The 20,820-nt window shown below is 52.5% G+C and overlaps 1 protein-coding gene across 1 annotated transcript; it reads right to left on the bottom strand.

Annotated features, from left to right (window-relative positions):
* Positions 1 to 1,001: 1,001 nt before the first annotated feature.
* Positions 1,002 to 19,395, bottom strand: Phgdh (phosphoglycerate dehydrogenase). Its single transcript, XM_090334110.1, has 12 exons — positions 19,197 to 19,395; positions 13,426 to 13,577; positions 11,776 to 11,841; positions 10,849 to 10,903; positions 10,638 to 10,736; positions 6,712 to 6,844; positions 6,132 to 6,280; positions 5,847 to 5,999; positions 4,395 to 4,527; positions 3,238 to 3,368; positions 1,988 to 2,225; positions 1,002 to 1,225 (listed from the first exon to the last, which is right to left on the bottom strand). The coding sequence occupies exons 1-12, from the start codon at positions 19,332 to 19,334 to the stop codon at positions 1,071 to 1,073; spliced, it is 1,602 nt and encodes a 533-aa protein (XP_090190236.1). The 5' UTR covers positions 19,335 to 19,395; the 3' UTR covers positions 1,002 to 1,070.
* Between the last annotated feature and the right edge of the window lie 1,425 nt (positions 19,396 to 20,820).

The raw sequence follows: 20,820 nt of genomic DNA, 5'->3' as shown, positions 1-20,820 counted from the left end.
CATAGCTTTGTGGTAGAGTGCTTGCCTAGTGAAGCCCTGAGTTCCATTCTTCATACACAGAAAAAGCTGGAAAAGGTGCTCTGGCTCAAGTGTCAGAGTGCTTGAGCAAAGTGTTGAAGGACAATGTCCAGGCCCTGGGTTCAAACCCCAGGACTGGCAAAAAAAAAAAAAAAAGGCCAGAAGTGGAGGTATGGCTCAGGTGGCAATCTTGAGTGACAAGCTAAATGAGGGTGAGGTTCTGAGTACCAGCAAATGTGTATATGCGTGTATGTGTGCACACTCCCACACCATAATGCCTTGCTCACACTGAACTTGCTGTGGGAAATACCCTCACACCAGGTCTGTACACTTTGTTGACATTATGACAGCCTTCCAAATCTCCACCCTCTGCTCTTGAGTGCTTTATCCTACCACCCACCCCCCAGTGCCCGCTCAGCTTCTGAGCTCAGGTCCTCTCCACTCTGTGGGAGGAGTCAGCTCTCAACTCCTTTAAAAGCAAGGCAAGTGCTGGCCGCCAGTGGCTCACGCCTGTAATCCTAGCTACTCAAGAGGCTGAGATCTAGGGTCACAGTTCAAAGCCATCCCAGACACAAAAGTCCATGAAACTATCTCTAATTAATCACCAGAAAACCAGAAGTGGCGCTGTGGCTCAAGGGTAGGGCAGTAGCCTGGAGCTGAAGAGCTCAGGGTCAGTGCCCAGGCCCAGAGTTCAAGCCCCACAACTGACCCCCCCCCCCCCAAAAAAAGAGCAAAGCAAGCACCAACCCTGTATGCTATGCTCAATCACCTATGGTTAATGTTCATACACATTCCCATGGAAAGCTCTGGGATACCCTGACACTATAGCTCACAGGAAAACTCTTCTAATAACCATACAGGTCATTTCAGAGTCCTTTTACCAACCTCCCTCCCCAGCACCCTCCCCTCCAGCTGCCCAAACCCAGTTCCACTGCTGCCCGGAGGCGCCCTCTAGCGGCTCTTCTGTATAACAGCACCACAAAGACCCAAGGAGGCTCTTTATTCCAAGGACATTGCTGTGTTCAGCCCAGGAATCAGTGGGCAGATCAGAGCTAGAAGCAGAACTGGAAGGCCTCTGACACATGTTGCTTCCATGCTTCCAGGCTGGGCAGTAGGGAGGAAAGGCCCATGGCATGCCACATCTCCCCATTGGATGCCACGGAGGTCTGGTAAGAGAGCAGCTGTACATTTGCCTGTGCCAGGAGATCTGAAAGGAAAAGAAACGCCTGGTTGGTGGGAGTTAAGGGGAAGAACTGAGGCTAAGCAGTCAGAAGGCAGAGTTCCAAGAACAAAGCGGACAGTGGTCTCTGTGTTAGGATGGAGTGTCTGCTCAGCTCCCCCTCTCTACAGACTCTTTAGGCACAGGCTGACCATCAGGCTTGAACCTGGAGCGCAGCGGGATGAGCAGGCCAGCAGCAAGGAAGAAAAGCGGGAAAGTTTCTCTGGATAGTTGGTGAGGATAGTGAATGAGGCTCCTGAAGGCTGGGACCAAACTTGGACATGCTCCAGAAGTCCTGGCAGCACAGGCCCACAGAAGCCTCAGGCAGATCCAGTTAGACAGAGAGAGAGAGAGAGAGAGAGAGAGAGAGAGAGAGAGAGAGAGAGAGAGAGAGAGAGAGAGAGAGAGAGAGAGAGAGGGAGAGAGAGAGAGAGAGAGCGAGCTGTGCTGCAGGCAGGGAAAGGGAAAATATATCAGGCCCTGAGCTCCTGAGGATGGTCTAGCCTGGGGACCTGTGACGGGCTAGCAATAGCCACTTGGGTCTACTCCCACCCACACTGCTCTGTAACCTCCCTTCTCTGAACTCAGTATTCACTCCAAGTGTTCTGGATGCAGGGATGGCAGCGTCTCTTGGTTGTACAGATCTACATGAGGCCTGTGATATGACGAGGGCAGAGGAAGCCAGATCTACCACAAGGTCAAATCCCACCCGTGCCACCCAGGCCCCAGCCAGCCTTCCAGCCCCCTCACCAATCATGGTGGGTAGCATCATAGGGTTGGAGGGCTGCACCCGGAACATGAGCAGGGGCAGGCCCTGGCGGAGAGGCACCTCGGGCCTGAAGACAGCTCCGTTGAGTGCCTGGAGCACAGGTGTAGTGCCTTGGACTGTGCCCACCGCCTGGTAGGAGGCCCCTACCAGCGCCACCGTCAGAAAGCATTCTCCATCGTTTTGTTCCCCGGCTGCCACAGGCACGTGGGACGTGGTCACCTGGAAGGACAAAGGTCATTATGTCTGGAGCAACTGACCACACACGGGGCCCAAGGTCGGCTGGGGGCTCAACGATCCAGTGCCAGAGGCAAAAAAGAGAAGCCCTGTGCCCTGACCCTTTATGAGGCAGTCAATGAGAAGCCCACACTTGTCATCCTAGCTACTCAGGAGGCTGAGATCTGAGGCTTGAAGTTCAAATCCAGCCTGTGCAGGAAAGTCCATGAGACTTCTGTCTAGTTCACCAGCCAAAAACTGGGAATAGAGGTACAGCTCAGGTGGCAAAGTGCCAGCCTTGAACACAGTAAAGTAAGAGAGAGTGCAAGGCCCTCAGTTCAATGCCAAGTACAGGCACAATAAAACAAAACCCCAAATTGAAGCTGGGTGTTAGGGCATAAGAAGCACTGTACTAGCCAAGCATAGTAGCTCATGCCTATAATCTTAGCTACTCAGAAGGCTGAGATGTGAGGATCGCAGTTCAGACCCAGCCCAGGTACTAGAGTCCATGAGACTCTTATCTCCAAATAACCACCAGAAAACCAGAGGTAGCGGTGTGGCTCAAGTGGTAGAGTGCTAGCGTTGAGCTAAAGAGCTCAGGGACAGTGCCCAGGCCCAGAGTTCAGGCCCCACAACCGACAAAAAGGGAAAAGAAAGAAGCACTGTACTGAGCTGAAAGCACTGGGCCATCTCCAAACCTCTATTCCAATACAGCTCATCTGGAGGTGTGGTACCATACACCTCCCATCAGTGTGTGTGTGTGTGTGTGTGTGTGTGTGTGTGTGTGTGTGTGTGTGTGTGTGTGTGTGTGTGTGTGTGTGTGTGTGTGTGTGTGTGTGAATGTCAGCTCACTCAGCAGTATCGCAAGGTAGGTGGCATCTCCTTTTTGCAGACAGCCCATATCTCTACCCATCACAGCTAGACAGGATGGATTGGCTGGGCTTGTACCCAATGTACAGATGTATGAGTAAACTCTGGCAATGGGGTGCCAGTGCTGATGTGAAAGGGGGGTGCGTACATTGAGGCCAGCCTCTTTGACCAGTAGCTTGGCGTTCACCAAATTCACATCCGCCTGCTTAGACCCGTCTTTCAGAAGGCCAACCACGACCGCAGGGCTCAGGCAGCTGCCAGCGTTCTTCAGAGATGACCCTGGAGATACAGAGAGATGACCTCAGCTCACTGAGTCCTGAGAAGGGGGCGCTGACCCCCTCAGGAGACACTCGGAAATGCTTCCCACCCGTGCGGGGGCTCAGTGAAGGAGCAGAAAAGAGTAAAGCCATCGCTGCCCAGTGCCCGCCTTGCTGCCCTGAGTCTTGAGGTACCAGACTGGGGCATCCCCAGCTCTTGCCCAGTCCAGCCCATGACCTCTTCCTAAGGGGTAGGGGTGACCCTCTGCAGTGCTGAGTCGACCACAAAGGTAAAGAGCTTGCCAGTGTCCAGGGGCAGACAAATAGCACCACATCTGCTCTTCTCCAAGGCTGAGTGATCACCCAAGGGCTCCTGAATGGCCCCGGTGACAGTGCCCAATCATTCCCCACCCCAGTGCTGGCTGCATCAGCCTCTACCTACTTCACAGGTGAAGAAAAAAAGTCACCCAGGCAGGTGACAGAGCCCAAACCAGAATTACACGGGCCTGCTGCCTCTCGCACATCATCTCTGACACCTGAAATATCACTTATACTAAACAGAATGCATGGCCTGGCACAGTGGCTCACACCTGTAATCCTAGCTCCTCAGGAGGCTGAGACCTGATGCTCAAGGTTCCCAGCCAGGCTAGGCAGACAAATTTGAGAGACTCATCTCCAGTTAACCATCAGAAAACTAAGTGGGAGGCAAGGCATAGCAGTGCAGAATACCATGTTTAAACAAAAAAAAAAAGCTGAGTGAAATTGGGAGATCCCAAGTCCAAGCTCTAGTACTATGCACAATAACAACACAATTAAAGTAATCATATATTAAATATAAATATTACATGCATGTTTCCTTACCCTACCTTTTGTCTTTTCTCCAAATTGGGCAGTGAGCCACATTCAGAGCCAGGCTCATATTACCTGAATCTCTCTCTAGCTCTAGACCCACAGCAGACATATGCAGAAGGGAGGGATCCCAGGCTTACTCCAGGTCCCCCTGCAGCACCCCAAGCTGGGCTGTGTAGCCACCAACAGCCAGCCTTACCCTGTGTCACCACCTGGATGGTCCCTTTGGGGGAGCCAGCCCAGGAGCGCATCAGTGTTCCCAGAGCTTCTGCCAGGCCAATCCAGGGCTTGGTGTGTGGAGAGAAGGCACTGGTGAGGGCCTGCGCGTTTACCTGCAGAAAAAAGATGGGACAGGGTGAGGCCAGGAAAAGAGGGCCCTACTCTACAACCTCATAAAATCAGAGTCATGTCGCCAAGAGCCCGCTCTGCATGGAAGAGGACCAGAACCCCTGAGCTATGGGTGGTGGCAACTTCCATCAGCCATCAACCAGAGGATGATGGCTTGTTTCTGTAGCTAAGAGGGAGCCAGGCATCCAGAATGTTCAAGCATTCTTTTATGTATAGCTTACGTGCCTGTTTGTGTGTGCACGTGTGTGTGTGTGCACGTGTGTGTGTGTGTGTGTGTGTGTGTGTGTGTGTGTGTGTGTGTATTTATTCAGGTCAAACCTGATCCAGCAAATGACATGGGCCCAAGGTCACCTTCCATCAAGGTCACCTGGCAGGAATGGAGGTTGGATGAGCTTCTTCAGCAACAAGGTAAGGTAGGAAAGTCAGCTCTGACCCACAGAGCCAGCCCAGCCCGGAGGAAAGGGAACAGGCCCAGTCTTCTTATCCCCGGTCCTGTAGTCCCCGCCATAGTCCGCAAGACCTCCCATCACATGGGGGAAAACTGGCCTTAAGGATCCCTCAGATTCCCACAAAACACATATGGGACCCCAGACAGAAGGTGGGGTCCCAAGTGGCTCAGCAGGAGTGGCTGAGCTAACCCATGGGAGAAGGGCTGCAGACCAGAAAAAAAAAAATCACATCTCTTGCCAGCTGAGGGTCAGCCAGGGAGCCTCCCCCTCCCACACTGCCTCTTTCAGAGCCTTTCCAAATACAGACAACTCCAGGTCTGCCCATAGCTGCTGTGGAGAAATTATATATATGATCCTTAGAGAATTTAGAATTGTGGAAGCTGAGCATAGTGGCTCACACCTGTAATCCTAGCTACTCAGGAGGCTGAGATCTGAGGATCATGGTTCAAAGCCAGCCCAGGCACCAAAGAATATGAGACTCTTAGCTCCAATTAACCTCTAGAAAATGGGAAGTGGGGCTGTGGCTCAAGGGGTAGGGTAGTAGCCTTGAGCTGAAGAACTCAGAGACAGCACCCAGGCCCAGAGTTCAAGACCCACAACCAACCAACAACAGCAACAACAAAATTGGTGAAGCTTCATCACAAGCCAGAATGTGGTTAGTTAGCAACACCTCTTTATTTTCAAGATAACAAAGGAGGCTTTCTGTAGAGGCTGGGCCTGGGGAAGGCCAGGCTCTCTGCAGTAAGTCTACAATACAAGCTAGATTCCCGCTCTAAGGCCTGGGCTATTGGACTTCAGTGAGTTAGCGTTCCCCCTCCCCCCTCAGCAGACTCCCTGCTTTCCACGTAACTCACCACGCCTGCCAGGGACTTCCCCTTCACCATGTCCACAAACTGCACGGCAATCTCCTCCCCACAGCGGCTCTGGGCCTCCTTGGTGCTGGCGCCCAGGTGTGGGCAGCTGATGACATTCTCGTGGTCCACCAGCGCTCGGTCCCGGGGCGGCTCCTGGCAGGGCGGAGACCTCTAGATCAGCTCTAGGGCACTGGAGAAACTGGGGAGGGGGCTTTTTCATTCCCAGCGGGCAGTCTAGCACTTTCCCTACCTCTCCCTCCCCACCCCAAGGCTGCAGACACTTACTTCTGTAAACACATCCAGTGCGGCTCCGGCACATTGACCAGACTGCAGCGCCCGGAGCAGAGCGCCTTCATCCACAATCCCACCGCGGGCGCAGTTTACCACGCGCACACCCTTTTTGCACTGGGCGAAGGTGCTGTCATTCAGTAAGCCTGAAGGGAGGAAGGCCAGCCATGGGCTGTGATGGAGCCTGGAGCCTTCGGCCATACCAGAGGGAGGCTCACAGCCTCCTTCCCCAAGGGCCTCTTCCCTTGGGGCCACTGCCTTTGTGCTCCACTCTACCTCTAGAAGTTGCTGAGACAGTGCTCTGACTGGATCAGGAATAACATAGCCAAATCAGGTGCCAGCAGCTCCTGCCAATTACCCTAGCTACTCCAGAGGCTGAGATCTGAGGATCAAGATTTGAAGCCAGTCTGGGCACGAAACACTGTGTAAAATGAAGAAAGCAGATCTTGCAGGGCCCTAGACAGCAACATCCACACGGGTCAGTGGCCACTCATGTACCCATCCTGTACAGGACCTGAGCCCCCTCTCCACAGTTGATGCCAGTGCCTGCAGCAGGCCCACACAGGAGACCCCTTACCCGTGGTGGAGGGCAGAAGAGGCGTGTGCACCGTGATGAAGTCACAGAGAGGCCAGATCTCCTCCAGAGGCAGCTGTGTCACGCCAAAGGAGGCTGAGACTTCTGGAGAAATGATGGGGTCATATCCTACAGTCTGGACAAGAGAGACACAGAGAGGGAAGGAGTGCCATGATTATCCACAGATCCTCGGTGATTCTCACTCTGAGTTTGGTGCCACTGCCTCAGTGAGTGAGGAAGGCAGGAGGCACAGCTTCCTTGGAGGTTTGTGTGCCTCCAAGCCCCCCAGTAATGGATCCAAGGGCAGTGGTAGTGTGGCTGGACAAGAAAGGACTGTCCTGTGTGAGCACTGGTCTCCACTTCCTCCAGGCAGTGGAGGAGAGGCAGCAATGACTACAAAGCTCAGGGACAAGACACAGTTACACTAAGCAGAGTGACAAGAGGTGAGGGTGGGGACTGGGAGGGACGGAGGCAGGATCAGGTGACTGAGACCCAATTATCTCAGTGGGGACAAAGATGAAAGGTCAAGGTTGAGAGAATGCTGTCCGTTTTTGAAGTTTCCATTGTGTGTGTGTGTGCTGGTACCAGGGTTTGAACTCAGGGCCTTGCATTCCACTTTGGGCTTTCTGTTGGTTCACTAGAGACTCACACACGTTTCTGCCTGATCCTCAGATCTCAGCCTCCTGAGTAGCTAGGATGACAATGTCCAACAATGCCTATTACTTTTGACATTAGGGAAATGCAGAAGTTGTGTTAGAACGGAAGGGAAAGGAAGACTTCTGGTTCACATGCAGGACTGCTGGGGAAGAAGATGGGAAAGGTTACCAGCAGGTAAAGCTACCAGAAGCCAAGCCAAGTGGCTCACTCCAACCGCCAATGGAAGTTTCCAGAAACCATGGTCCCTGAGAACCCTCAGCCCACAGAGTGCCAAGAGAAGATTCCCAATCCGTCCTGACAAGCCCTCTTTGTCTTCTGGAGCTGCAGCTAGCTGAAACAATGGTCCTAGTCTTCTTTAATCCCCATGTAGTTTCTTCTCACGTCGGGTAGGAAGGAGGAAGGGTTTACAAGTGATTCAAGTCATGTGTGACAGCTCCCAGCTCCCTTTTTCCTGCTCTGCCAAGACTCAGGCTGGGACTGGCAAGAAGGATGACACAGCTTGTGTCTGGCCCAGTGCCCCAGCTACACCAGCAGGTGCTTGGGGTGGAGAAGGGCAGACGGACGTCCTGCATGGCCACTGGCTGGGCACTGACTCGGCAGCTACCTCACAAAGAGTGTCTCAATCAACTGCAGACACCTGCCAAGAGTGAACTTGGCCCAGGAAAGCCAGGCTCTCACTTTTCAAGTTAGATAACCAGAGAAGAAAGGAGCTGAGCTTAGCAAGGGGCTGGGGTTCTCACACTTGTACTCCCCTACTAGGAGTGGAAAGAATTGTCACTGGACACAGAGGCCACATGCCTACCCAGAGCCCTTGTCTAGAAAGGACCAGATGGTTTGCTCTGCAGAAATCAGAACACACCTTGGGTTCACAAGCTGCAAAGACTAATTCCAGACAGGACCCTTGGGAGAAGTGAGGAGTAACGTGCATTCACTGAACACAGTCCTAGCCAGACCTGTGATGTTACCGCCAGGACTCCCAAGCAGGCAGCCAGGTGACCTCCATGTGTCACAGATGGCAGCTCAGGACACTTATCTTCCAGTTCCAGGGCACAGGAGGCTGAGACCTGACGATCTTACGATCTTAGTTCAAAGTTCAGCCCAGGAAAGTCCGGAAAGACTCTTGTCTCCATTTAAACACACACACACACACACACACACACACACACACACACACACACACACACACACACAGTGGAGTGGTGGCTCAAGTGGTAGAGTGCCAGACTTGACAACCCCCACCACTCCCCACTTGCTCCTATCTGTGTCCCTAGAGACACCAAAACTCAGGCTTCTGAGAAATTAGAAAAAAAAACCTACACCTCTAGATTTACATTTGCCTACTCCTGGGCTGGGGAACGGAAGACAGAGGACAATACGTGTTTAAAGGGGATCATGAGTTAAAGATAGGCACGAGACTAAGCAAAGAAGATAGCAGCTCAGGGTTCCCCCAGGGAACAGATCACCCCCCACGTCCAAGTCACTAGGCCGGGAATCTATCACAAGATCCTGAGGGCTGTTTCCTCATTGGAAAGCCTGGGACAACATTACTGACCCCAGGTAGGGTCCTTGGGAGCACAGGACTGACAACAGCAGATGGACCTGGTGGACAGATGACATGGGAACCTCAGCTCAGGTCCAACATCCACCCCTCCGAGCCGAAGTTGGGCTCCTCTGGACACTGGACACAAAAGCACTATTTAAGGGATTCTAATCACAAAGGGAGGAACTTCCTGAGCAGGACTCCAGGAGCTCAGCCAATAGGACAGAGAACTGACCAATGGGGCTGCATCTAGCTAGAATGTTTCTGTTCATTAAAAGACAGAGTCACTAAGCTAAACAGCCTACTTGCTGGACGTGTGTGGGTCACACGGGTCATCCTAGCTACTCAGGAGGCTCAGAAGTAAGGAACATGGTTCAAAGCCAGCCTGGGTGGGAAAGTTCCTGAGATTCTTATCTCCAACGAACCAGCAAAAAGCCACAGGACTGGGGAACAGGAACCACGGTGTGACTGCCAGTCTTGCTATCTGTCCCCAGGTTAGTACTCCATGAGTGAGACACATCTGGAGGATACCATGTACCGCTCTCAGTGATGCAGAAACCCTCACCGCCTCCTGTACAGAGGCTCAGAATCACCCAGGGGATCAACCCTGCCCTTGGTCCACACAAAAGAAGTCAGAGTGCCCTTAGTGGCTGTGATGTCCTGTGCACAGAACACAGGCTGTGGTTTTCATGGTCAAGGGCTCTGCTGGGCCAGGTCCAGTCTTTCCCAGGGACCTTTCTCTACACAAGCATACCTGGCCTATTCTGGTACTGGGTCTTGAACTCAGTTCAAGTATCTGTCCCTTAGCTTTTTTTTTTGCTGAAGGCTGAAACTCTATCACGGGAGCCATAACTCCACTTCTGACTTTGTGGTGGTTAACTGGGGAATCAAAGTCTTTGAACTTCAATCTTAGATCTCAGCCTCCTGAATAGTAGGATTATAGGCTTGGAACACTGGAAACTGACAGAGATGATCGGATTATTGCCAAGACAATTTTCTTTAATGATTAACAAAAGTCTTCCTGGCCACAGTGTTACCCATAAACCCCACATTTCCCTTAAGACCAACAGTGATAACAGAGTGATCAATACAATTATCGCCTGGCCAGAAACAGCTCCTATTCTGAGCTGACTGGCCTCCTGTATGTGTAGAATCTCCTGAATTGGCTGGGATACAGAACTGCTATTAATCACAGTCGTCCCTCAGGGAACTCAGTCTCCTAAGTAGGCTAAGGCAAGGCCCAGTGTGACTTCAGAGACAGGTGGGGTCTCCCTGCCTCAGAGGCTCTACAATCACATCAGGTGCCTGCAAGCACCTCTGAATCCTCTGGAAGACCTAGGCACACGAAAAGGACAGGAGAATAATCGCTCCATTTCAAGTCTGTATATCTGGTGCTGCTTCTTAAATTTGTAGACCCAGCAAAGATAGAGGGTCCTGGTATAGAAACAGGGAAAGATAGGTAGGAGACAAGCACCCTCCACTTCCCTGGGGCTCAGGCCTATCAGCCCCCAAGAGCCAAAAGGTTTCCATGCAGTATTCCAAGATTTACAGTTCGAGCATTCCACCACCATGGTGCCACAGCCCTGCTTGCACCTCACTGTTTCATCAGGCGCTCTATTAACTCCAATAGCCCAGGTTGGATAAGGCCTTTGGCTTCTCCCAAGCCCAGTGATCGATTCCAAAATCACTGAACCCCTCCCATCCCCAAGAAGGGGGTTCAGGCACCCCTTACCTTCATCCCAAAGGATTGCATCCGGGTGGCCACCTCTCTCCCGATCCTGCCCAGGCCAAGAATTCCCAGGGTTTTTCCATTCAGTTCTGTTCCCATGAACTGTTAACCAAACAAAACAAAGCAAAGAAGCCAAGTCAGCATGTCAGGCACTTGGGCTGCTGAAGGGAGGGGTAGGGAGGGGGGGAGAGCGGGGGCCAAGGCCACTGCGCACCTTCTTCCGTTCCCATTTGCCATCCTTCATGGACGCTGTTGCCTGGGGAATCTGCCTGTAATGATAAACAGGTTCAACAGGGCCACCCATCCCCCAGCAGCCCAGGAAAGAGAGACATGACTGTTCAGCAGTCACCACCCACAGGGTCGGATCCCTGGGAACCCTATTGCTTCCAGGGGCTCAGACTCAGAAACATCCAGGAGACTTCCCAGGGTCCATGATCTGTGGTGCTTCAGCTGTAGAGGGACGGCTAAGCCTCTCGGCTTTGTAGAGGTAAATGAACAGGACTTGAGGACTCGAGGATTGTGTGTGTGTGTGTGTGTGTGTGTGTGTGCGCGCGCGCACTTTTTTTGCTCAAGGCTGGTACTCTTGCCACTTGAGCCACAGCTCCACTTTTGCTGGATAACAGGAGACAAAGAGTTGCCTGGACTTTCCTGCCTAGGGTGGCTTTGAACTGTGATCCTCAGATCTCAGCCTCCTGAGCAGCCAGGATGACGGGAGCGAGTCACAGACACCCTGCTGAGCCGAATCTGAAAATTTAATTCTTCAATGCTTAACAACAAAACAACAAAAAAAAAGCATGGTGGATAAGGATGCTGTGTGTACGGATAAATGTGCAAGGGAGGGAGGCTGAAAAAGGTAGAAACCCGGGCAGAAGTAAAAATGGAAGGCGTGAAGTCCTCCAGTTCAGTCTCTCTGTGAGCCCGCGTGCAGGGAAGGCGCAGTGGCATGGACTACTCACGCTTCGCAGGTCCATGCTGGTGACCTGAGACAACCACACCCCCCTTAGTTTGGAGAACTGAGGCTTCAAAGGCTAGCCAGAGTCCGCGAGGCACCAGGCTGAACCTTTTCTACCTTGCTCTGGGTCGTCTGCATGCTCAGAAACCCCAGCTAGTGAGGTGTGCTGCTCAACAGCCGGGGACTCACCTGGCCAGGCACATGATCATCCCGCACGTGAGCTCCGCAGCACTCAGGCTGTTCCCATTCGGGGTGCTGAATGAGCAGAGAAGAGAGGGGCGGTCAGTCTGCACCAGGCAATCTAAAACAGGCTCCTGCCAGGCACTGGGAATTGACAGAAGTCTCCCAACTCTGCCCCAGGGAGCTGAGCTATTATTCTCTGCCGCAGTCCGTATGCCATCATCTTGTTTCACCCAAGGTTAGTGCTTTATCATTTGAGCCACACCTCCATTTCTTGTTTTGTTTCCTTTTGTGGTTAACTGGAGATTACAGCTGGCTTTGAAGTATGATCCTCAGCAGCTTCCTAAGTAGCTAAGATTATAGAAATGCCATATGTCTCCTACTGGGTCTCTTCATCTCAGGAAACTAAGATCCTAAGGAGGAAAAGTTGTAATCTATAAAAACAGAAGACTCCCTGGGCGCAGTGGCTCTCGCCTGTAATCCTAGCTACTCAAGAGGCTAAGATCTGAGGACTATAGTTCAAAGCCAGCCTGGGTATTAAAAAGTCCATGAAACTCCTATCTCCAATTAATCACCAGAAAACCAGAAGTGGCACTGTGGCTCAAGAGGCAGGGTGGTAGCCTTGAGCTGAAGAGCTCACAGACAGTGCCCAGGCCCAGAGTTCAAGTCTAACACCAGGGGAAAAAATAAAACAAAACAAAACAAAAATAGTGGACTATCCACGCTCCCCTGGCTAGCTTGGGCTACCTGCCTTGGATGAGTTATATTTTAACATCTCTGCCAACAGATGCTGACCCCAGGATATTGACCCCAGCCAGTGGTCCAGTCCAATGGGAGGTGGAGAACGGGAGAGGGCAGAGGTCTGATGAACACTAAAGTTCCTAAGGGCAGAGAAAGGACTTTAGGTAGGAAAAGGGGCCGGCAGGGCTGGACACAGCCCAGAAGTTCCTAACCCACACAGGTGTGCATGGCACTGACCTTTGCCCCTGAGTTTCTATAAAAAACAGCTCACAGATTCTTCTCCTCTGGGGGTTGAAACAGAAGCTAGGGCCCTAAATCCTGAAGGGTATAGGAAAGTGAGGACGAGGGGAAGTAAAGTCATTCCTTTGTGGATGCATCTACAGAGAAAGGCTGCTCACAAAAACCACCACAATTGGGTACCAGTGGCTCACATCTGCAATCCTAACTACCCAGGGGGCCAAGATTTGAGGATCATCATTGGAAGATAAGAGACGCTTATCTCTAACCAAGAAAAAGCTGGAAGTGGAGCTGTGGCTCAAGTGGTAGAGACAGCCTTGAGTGAAAAAGATCAAGAAGAGCAAACACAAAGACCTGAGTTCAAGCCCTAACAGAGCGACACACACAAAACAGAAAATCAAAGTGCCAATACCAGGCTGGAGCAGAGAAGGCAATGAAGAGCCTACCAACTCATTTCCTAACCAAGGCTACCCATGTAAAGAAGGCTGCTGGTGGGCTCTGAAACAATCTGACATTGCCTGGACAGTCTCAGCCTTGCAAAGCCGCCAGTGTCGCTGCACTGGGCAAGGCCAGGCCAGACTTCCACCTGCATGCCCTTCTGACTCAGACTCAACCTTCTCTGCCCTACATGTTTCCTTCTTCTCAGTCTTCCATGGCCACCCTCAAGACTCTACAACTTACTTCATGACCAGGATGCCCTTCCTTGTGGCAGCTTCCAGATCCACGTTGTCCACGCCCGTGCCAGCTCTGCCCACCACCTGGAGCTTCTCTGCTGCATTGATGACGTCTGCGGTGACCTTGGTGGCTGAGCGGACAATAAGGCCTTCACAGTCCTGAGAGAAGGGATACCCCAGTCACTCAAGTCCTTCCTCCAGGTTTCCATCTGCCAAGTGGCTGGTCTCCAGCACCATGGCAGGCCAAAGAGAGCTGTCTACTCACACAGAGGTGAGGTGGGCATTCTGCATGCCCACTGGAGAACAGGCATACTTGGGCTCATGCCCATTTTGCTTGAAACTGAGGAGTCTGTGGCTCTAAACCACCAAGTAGAAGCTGGGTAGGCGCTGGTGGTCACATCTGTAATCCTAGCTACCCAGGAGGTTGAGATCTGAGGATTGTGGTTCTAAACCAACCTTATCGGCAATGAACTAGCAAAAAGCCATACGTGGGTGTGTGTGGCTCAAGTGGTAGAGCACTCGCCTTGAGCCAAGAGAGACTGTGAAGCCCAAGTGGGTTCAAGCCCAAGTTCTGGCACATGCGCGCACACGCACAGACACAGACACACACACACACACACACTCATCACCATCACCACCAAGTATTCACATTCAATAATGACGATCTCAACCCATAGCCTCTAAGCTCCTGATTCTCTTTCTAGACAGTATCACAAGTGCCCTTAGCCAGAGCCCACCCCAGGAGGGTCCTCATATGTCCTAACCCATGCTGAAGCACTTCCGGGTCAGCTCTGGAAACCCTGACATTCTATACAATGTTTTGCTAAATGAGATCCAACACGTAGGCCCACTTTAGATACAGTCAAAGAAAGAATCACATCTGGAAGGCACTACCCCTAGTCCATCGGTTCCCAGCAACAACTCAGGAAGGTTTCAGCCTCTGGCCTGGCTCAGACACCATCACTTTCCACATTAAACCCAGAACTACGGGAGGGCACAGGTAGAGGAAGAATGACCCTCCACTTGCAAGCCTCTGTGTTTGTGGCATGGAAGGTACTCTATAAATGCTGATTGGCTGAATGAGACAATGAAGGAATGAAAGGTAGACCTGCAGAAAGCAAAGCATTCATAAAACAAGAGAGCAAAATATAATCTGAGGGGAAGCTCAGGAGGGCAAGGAAGTTCACCTGTAGTTGCTCAGAGCCCAGGGAAGATTAGGGTGAAACTTAAGCTTCAATCTACCATAGCCACCATATGAGACTAAGTTGAACCCTCAAGACAAAATCTCCTTCAGAATATTGTGGAGAGCTGCGATGTAGCTTAGTGGCAAAGCGCTTGCCTAGCAAGTGCAATATCCTGGGTTTGATCCCCAGTACAAAAAAAAAAAAAAGACAGTTAAAAAAAACAAAACAGAATCTTGTGGAATGTGGGTAACCTTCATAGAATAGAGGTATCATTTGTCCAGACACCAAATGAGCATCTCCAAGAGGCAGAAAAGGAGAAAGAGTTCACATGGTTATAAACAGCACTCTCGGCCAGGTACTGGTGGCTCACACCTGTAAACCTAGCTACTCAGGAGGCTGAGATCTGAGGATCACAGTTCAAAACCAACCCGGGCACAAAAACCCATGAGACTCTTATCTCCAATTAATCACCAGAAAACCGGATGGGGTGCTGTGGCTCAAGTGGTAGAGTGATAAGGCTTGAGCTGAAGAGCTCAGGGACAGCACCCAGGCCCAGAGTTCAAGCCCCACGACTGACACACACACACACACACACACACACACACACACACACACACACCAGTGCTCTCACACAGGCAAAGAAACACAAGGATGTTAGGCACCCAGGTGTGGTGGTGTACACCTGTTATCTTTCCACTCAGGAAAGTTGAAGGAGGATTTAGGAGTTCAAAACCACTACCACGAACTACAATAACAAACCAAACAAAACATCAAGCCAGGACTCAGGAGATGAGTTTTGGTTCTAAGTCTGCTAGCTACAGGGTAGGTTTCTCAGCAAGTGATCCCATCCCAACCCTTACCCCTCAGTCCAGTTAGAAGGTTGGGACCTTGGCCCTTCAGATCCATCTTCCCCAGGGGAATTCTCAGCTAGAGCCCTCGAAAACCTTCCCACTTCTTCCCCCCCAGCCACATGGATTCTGAACACGGAGAACCTCGAGAATCCACTCCTAGGATGTGGCATGTGCAGCATGTGTTGGGCATAAGCCTAGACTCTAGAACAAGTCTAGACAAGTTGAAGCAGCAACAACACACGGCTATGCTCTCTGCTGGGGCGAGACGATGAAAACGGTGCTTCAGCACTGAATATGTATGTCTCCAGGCCTCTGAACAACCGGACTAAATTTACAAGAGCTATTCAGGAAGTGTTTCTCTGGAGCCCTGGTATTGCATGTATCCTTTGTTGGCTAGGGCAATACGCGCCAACTGATAGTGCCTGTAGGCAACTTGCAAGATAAGCAGCCTGCCTATGGTAAAGTAACACCAAGAATCAAGGAATCTGAGCCTGTTCCCAGCCCTGGAAACACTTCCTTCCCTATTTTTCCTTCCCCTCCTCTTCCCTGTCCTTTTTTTTTTTCTGCATTCCTTTTTCTTTTGGCAGTATGGACTCAGAGCCTATACTCTCCTCCCTTCTTTTCTCCCTCCCATGGATCCCTGGGTGTCCAGGTTCCTGGTATGAATCTGGCATTAAGCTACAATATATAAGAAACAGTTCTGATTCAGAAGGAGTTCAGCAACAGATACAGCTCAATACCGAATGCCCTGTGATCATTTAAATGCCTCCCCCATTTGGCCCCAGTTTCTCCCCAGTCCTCTCTGGGACACTCCTCAGGCTGGCCACTCTGTGCCTTATATTCTCAGTCTGAGGTTTCTGTGCTGAAGCTACAGCTGGCATAGCCAGCTCTAGACTGCTCTCCGAGCTTCCCTGCTCCCAGTCTTCAATGGCAGGCCACTGACGGCTTGATTTAAGGCTGTTCCAGACGCACCATGCTAACTCAGCAGTGGGAACCTACATATGTTCCTCAAGTTCACACATGCTTTCTTTCCCAATAGGATGGGCTTGGCATCATGGGTAAGTTCTGGTATTGCTCCTTTCTGGAGTAAATCACAGGACAAGTCAATGAAGCGTTCCAGGTCAGGATCCTCGGGCATAGGGAACTACAGAAAAAAGAGTTTGGGGTTCCTGATTAGCAGAGTGGCTCTCAGCAGAGTGTGTTGATTAAATTCAAGTGTAATGGCTGGGGATTTGCTACTTTAGAAGAGTTTTTGGGGTCTTGCATGAAAGGAATTATTCCCTTCTTTAGGTTCCTTTCATGCATGCGCATGCACGTGCACATGTGGCGTGTACTAGTACTGGGGCTTGAGCTCACAGTCTCCCTCTCTCACTTAGTTTTTTCACTCTATGCATTTCATCACAAGGCACTTCTGGTTTTCTGCTGTTTTAACTGGAAATAAAGAGTCTTAAGGACTTTTCTACCTAGATTGGCTTCAAATTGTGATCCTCAGATCTCAGCCTCCTGAATAGCTAAGATTGCAGGTATGAGCTACCAGTGCCCAGATAAAGAAAAGATATGTTTAAGTTGTGACTTTATACTTGGACTTACTATCAGCAATTCTTTCTTTCTGGTTATTTTGCTCTTTAAAATATTGATCCTAGCTGGGTGCTGGTCAGGCTCACATTTGTAATCCTAGCTACTCAGGAGGCTGAGATCTAAAGCTCAGTTTGAAGCCAGCCTGAACAGACACATTCCAGACTCCACTTAACCAGCAAAAAGCTGGATATGTAGGTATGGCTCAAGTGGTAGAATGCTAGTCTTGAATGAAAAAGCCAAGTGAAAGCATGAAGCCCAGTGTACAAGCAAGCCCCAGTACACACACACACACACACAGACACTGCTGACTCTAATCATGACTAATATAACCACTTTGACTCCCCTAATAAACTGTGTGATTTAGGTCAAGTCTGTGGGAAAGGAGAGATTGCAAGGAACATCTGCTCAGAATACAACTCAGGGGAACCACTTTAGTCCAGGGTGTATGTGTGAGGGGGAGTGGGGATACCAGGCCCCGCTGCTGAGATACAGTGAGCACAGAAACAAGGCTCTTTAGCAAGCTGCCCAGCGAAACTAATTGGCATTCTGAGCAGGCTAACAACACAGCCAAGAATTCAAATAGCCCAACAATACTGGTCAAGTTCACCAGCAAACACCCATCCTGTGCTGCCAAGAGCTTTCAAAGCTTTGAAACTCTCCTTCAGTTTTAACACAGATTTCTACCCCCACTCTAACGGGGAGCCCAGTCCTTCCCCTCACTCCAGGTGGCTGCTCTTTCACTGGAATTTCTCCCCTCCACCGGGGGCAGGGTGGGGGAGAGACTGGCTCCTAGCCAAGGGCACTGATACGGAGAAAGGGGGTGACCAGTCCAATCCTTACCGACCCTTCAGGGGTCAGGTGCATAGTCTTTGCCCCCCCCCCCAGATTCACCTGGCACTTTGCAGTAGGGCATGGGCAGAGGCCAGCTGCTGCACTTTGAAGTACTGTTCAGTACCTGTCACCAGATCAGGTGTCTCCAGCTGTGTGTAGTGATTCCTAAGTAGCCTCATCCCCCCCACCCCCACCCCACGCTTTGGATACAGGGTCTATTTAACAGCCCTGGCCTTGCATTCTGCGTCCTCCCATCTCAGCCTCCGGAGTGGTGGGGGAGCAGCATGACCTCCACCTCCTAGAATACAGACATTTGGGAGAAGAGGGCTGGAGGTTAGGATACAGAGCCACAGGGGTGGGGGCTGGGACACAGGCAGGTGGGGGCCTCCGCAGCGTCCCGGGGCGCAGGCTGGGCTGGTAGAGGGCCGCGCGGGCGCATAAAAGGGGGGTGGGTGGATGGAGCCGTGGCGCGCACGTGGGATCTGGGGTGATGGGGGTGGGAAGGCCGGCCACGAGGCCTGCACCGAGTGCAATCACGTCCCTGCTTCCCTGCCCCGAGGTCTCAGAGCTGAGCGGCGGCGAGCGGGGAGGAGGCGGGGAGGGAGCGGCCTCTCACCCCCGGGGGCCGGAGGGGGGGCGGGCCGCGCGGCACCGGCGGCCCAGGGGCGCGGGAGCCGTCGGAGGTCTTGCATCAGACGAAAGGCGGTGCTTGGGCCGCCTTCCCCCTCTGCGCAGCCCGCAGCTGCGAGCCAGCCCCGGAGGGGGGGGGACGGCCCTGGCTCGGCGAGGGGACCCTGGTGCGGGGCTCCGAACGCCCACCCAAGGCCTGGCGCCCCTCGGGGAGGGGGCGAGGTAGGGGGGAGGGAGATAGGGAGAGGATGAAGGGGGCTACGGAAGAAGGGGTGGGAGAGGGGAGGGGAGTGGAGGAGGGGGAGGGGAAGAGCTGGGGGGATGATGGGGGAGGGGAGGAGAGTTGGGGAGGGGAGAGGGATAGGAGGAGGGGAGATAGAAAAGGGGGGAGATGGGAGGGGCCCCCACCGCCGGGCCCCCCGCCCGCACCCGCGTCTGCAGGCGCAGCAGCGGAACTGGCCGACGAGGCCTGCCAACCAGAAACACGCGGCTGCAAATGCAAACTGAGCAGAAAGTTTCCATCCCACGGCGGCTGCGTCCTCCGCATCCCCTCCCCGCCCGCCCGCCGCTGCCGATACCCTCGGCGCGGCTCGACCGGCCGCTCGATCGCCCCCGCCCCGGGAGGACTGACTGATCCATCGCTCGATCGCCCCTCGGGGGCGTGAGATACGCCGGGCCCCGCGTCTCCCGCGCCCGCAGCTCACCCTCAGCTCGGCGATGAGCTCGTCCTGGCTCAGGTTCTGCCTCTCCACCACCTGCAGCCCCCCGTCCTGCAGGATCCTCCGGCAGCAGGGGTCTAGGCTGTCGCTGATGAGCACCTTGCGCAGGTTGGCGAAAGCCATGGTGCGCTAGGCCTGGGGTCGAGCAGGGAGCCACCGACGCTCAGGAGGCTGGCGGGGGTAACTGGCGGGCTCCTGCGGCTCCTGCTCCCGCCCCTACCCCGCTCCCGCCCCCGGGATTGGACAGGCCCTCCGGTGGCCCCGCCCCTTCCCAGGCCACGCCCACCCCTCCGCGGAGGACCGCCCCAGCGCTAAGGCCAGGCCCGGACACCTGCCGGGTTTGAGAGCCTGGGAGGCTGGTGCACGCCCTCAACCCCCGCATTCTGAAAGCCTGAAGACTGATGCAGAAAGGTTGCGGGTTTGAGACCACCCTGGGCTACAGCGAGACCCTATCTCAAAACATAAAACAAAAAGCATGATTGATACTGGCGGGCTGATTTGTAACTCTTTCCAGGTTCCTGGTGCAAGTGGCACATGCCTGCAGTCCTGGCTACTCGGGAGGCTGAGAGCTGAGGATCACTATTCAAAGCCAGACTAAGCAGAAAAATCTCGAGAGCGAGGCTCCATCTCCAATTAACCAACAGAATGCTGGACTGGAGGCGTGGCTTGAGTGGTAGTGGTGCCAGCCAGGAGCCAAGACAGCCTAGTGAGAGCACAAGGCCCAAGTTCAAGCCCCAGTACCTGCACATACATAAGGGAGAGAGAGCAAGAGCGAGGAGAAAGAGAGGGAGAGAGGGAGAGAGGGAGGGAGGGAGGGAGAGAGAGAGAGAGAGAGAGAGAGAGAGAGAGAGAGAGAGAGAGAGAGAGAGAGAGAGAGAGAGGCTCATCTCCAATTAATCACTAGAAAACCAGAAGTGGAGCGGCAGCAGGGGTCCTTGAGCTGTGGTAGCCTTGAGCTGAAGAGCTCAGGGACAGTGCCCGGGCCCAGAGTCCAAGCCCCAATACTGACCAAAAAAAAAAAAAAAAAAGAAGAGAGAGAAGAGATTAGAAAATCCAGTTTAAGGTTGACCTCTAGGATCAGAAGCAGAATCAGGGGTGCTCATAGCTGAACTGGGACTCATCTGCAATTACATCACCAATCTGGGCAACCATGGGTGCCCCCTTCCTGCACCAGTCACACAACTCAAATGCTAGATCTTCATCCTGCACAACTCTGCATTGTTAACCCTACAGCAAAAATGAGTTTCATAGCAATAATAGGCACAGGTCAGCTTGTAGAACCAAATGCTCCTGTAAGGAAACTAGTTTGTCCTGTGTGGAGGATTTGTTGTTCCCACATTCCAGCATACTCTGGAATTCTGCTCCTCTATCTCTGCACAGGTGCCCAAAACTCTCATGGGTGGGATGCCAGCCTGTAGACATAACCTAGGAGGCCAATGAGGGGAGGGGAATGTCCCATTTTTGTAACCATTTGCTTTCAATTCCCCCTAGGGCTACCACTCACTTGGCTTTGTCCAGTCAAGGAGAATGCTCTAACTTGAGCCACAGTTCTACTCCCCACATTTCTGGTTCATTGGAGATAAATACCTTATGGACTTTCCTGTCTGGC

The sequence above is a fragment of the Megascapheus bottae genome, chromosome 6 (genome assembly GCF_031878675.1).
Source record: "Megascapheus bottae isolate mThoBot1 chromosome 6, mThoBot2.hap1, whole genome shotgun sequence".
NCBI classification, from domain to species: domain Eukaryota; kingdom Metazoa; phylum Chordata; class Mammalia; order Rodentia; family Geomyidae; genus Megascapheus; species Megascapheus bottae.
Note: the sequence above shows the minus strand (reverse complement) of the source record. Positions and strands in the feature narration are given on the sequence as shown.

Coding starts and splice junctions, on each gene's coding strand:
- Phgdh (XM_090334110.1), bottom strand. CDS start 19,334: ATGGCTTTCGCCAACCTGCGCAAGGTGCTCATCAGCGACAGCCTAGAC. Junction 11,842..13,425: donor AAGGGCATCCTGGTCATGAA/GTAAGTTGTAGA, acceptor CTGCTCATTCAG/CACCCCGAATGGGAACAGCC. Junction 1,226..1,987: donor GATGCTACCCACCATGATTG/GTGAGGGGGCTG, acceptor TTTTCCTTTCAG/ATCTCCTGGCACAGGCAAAT.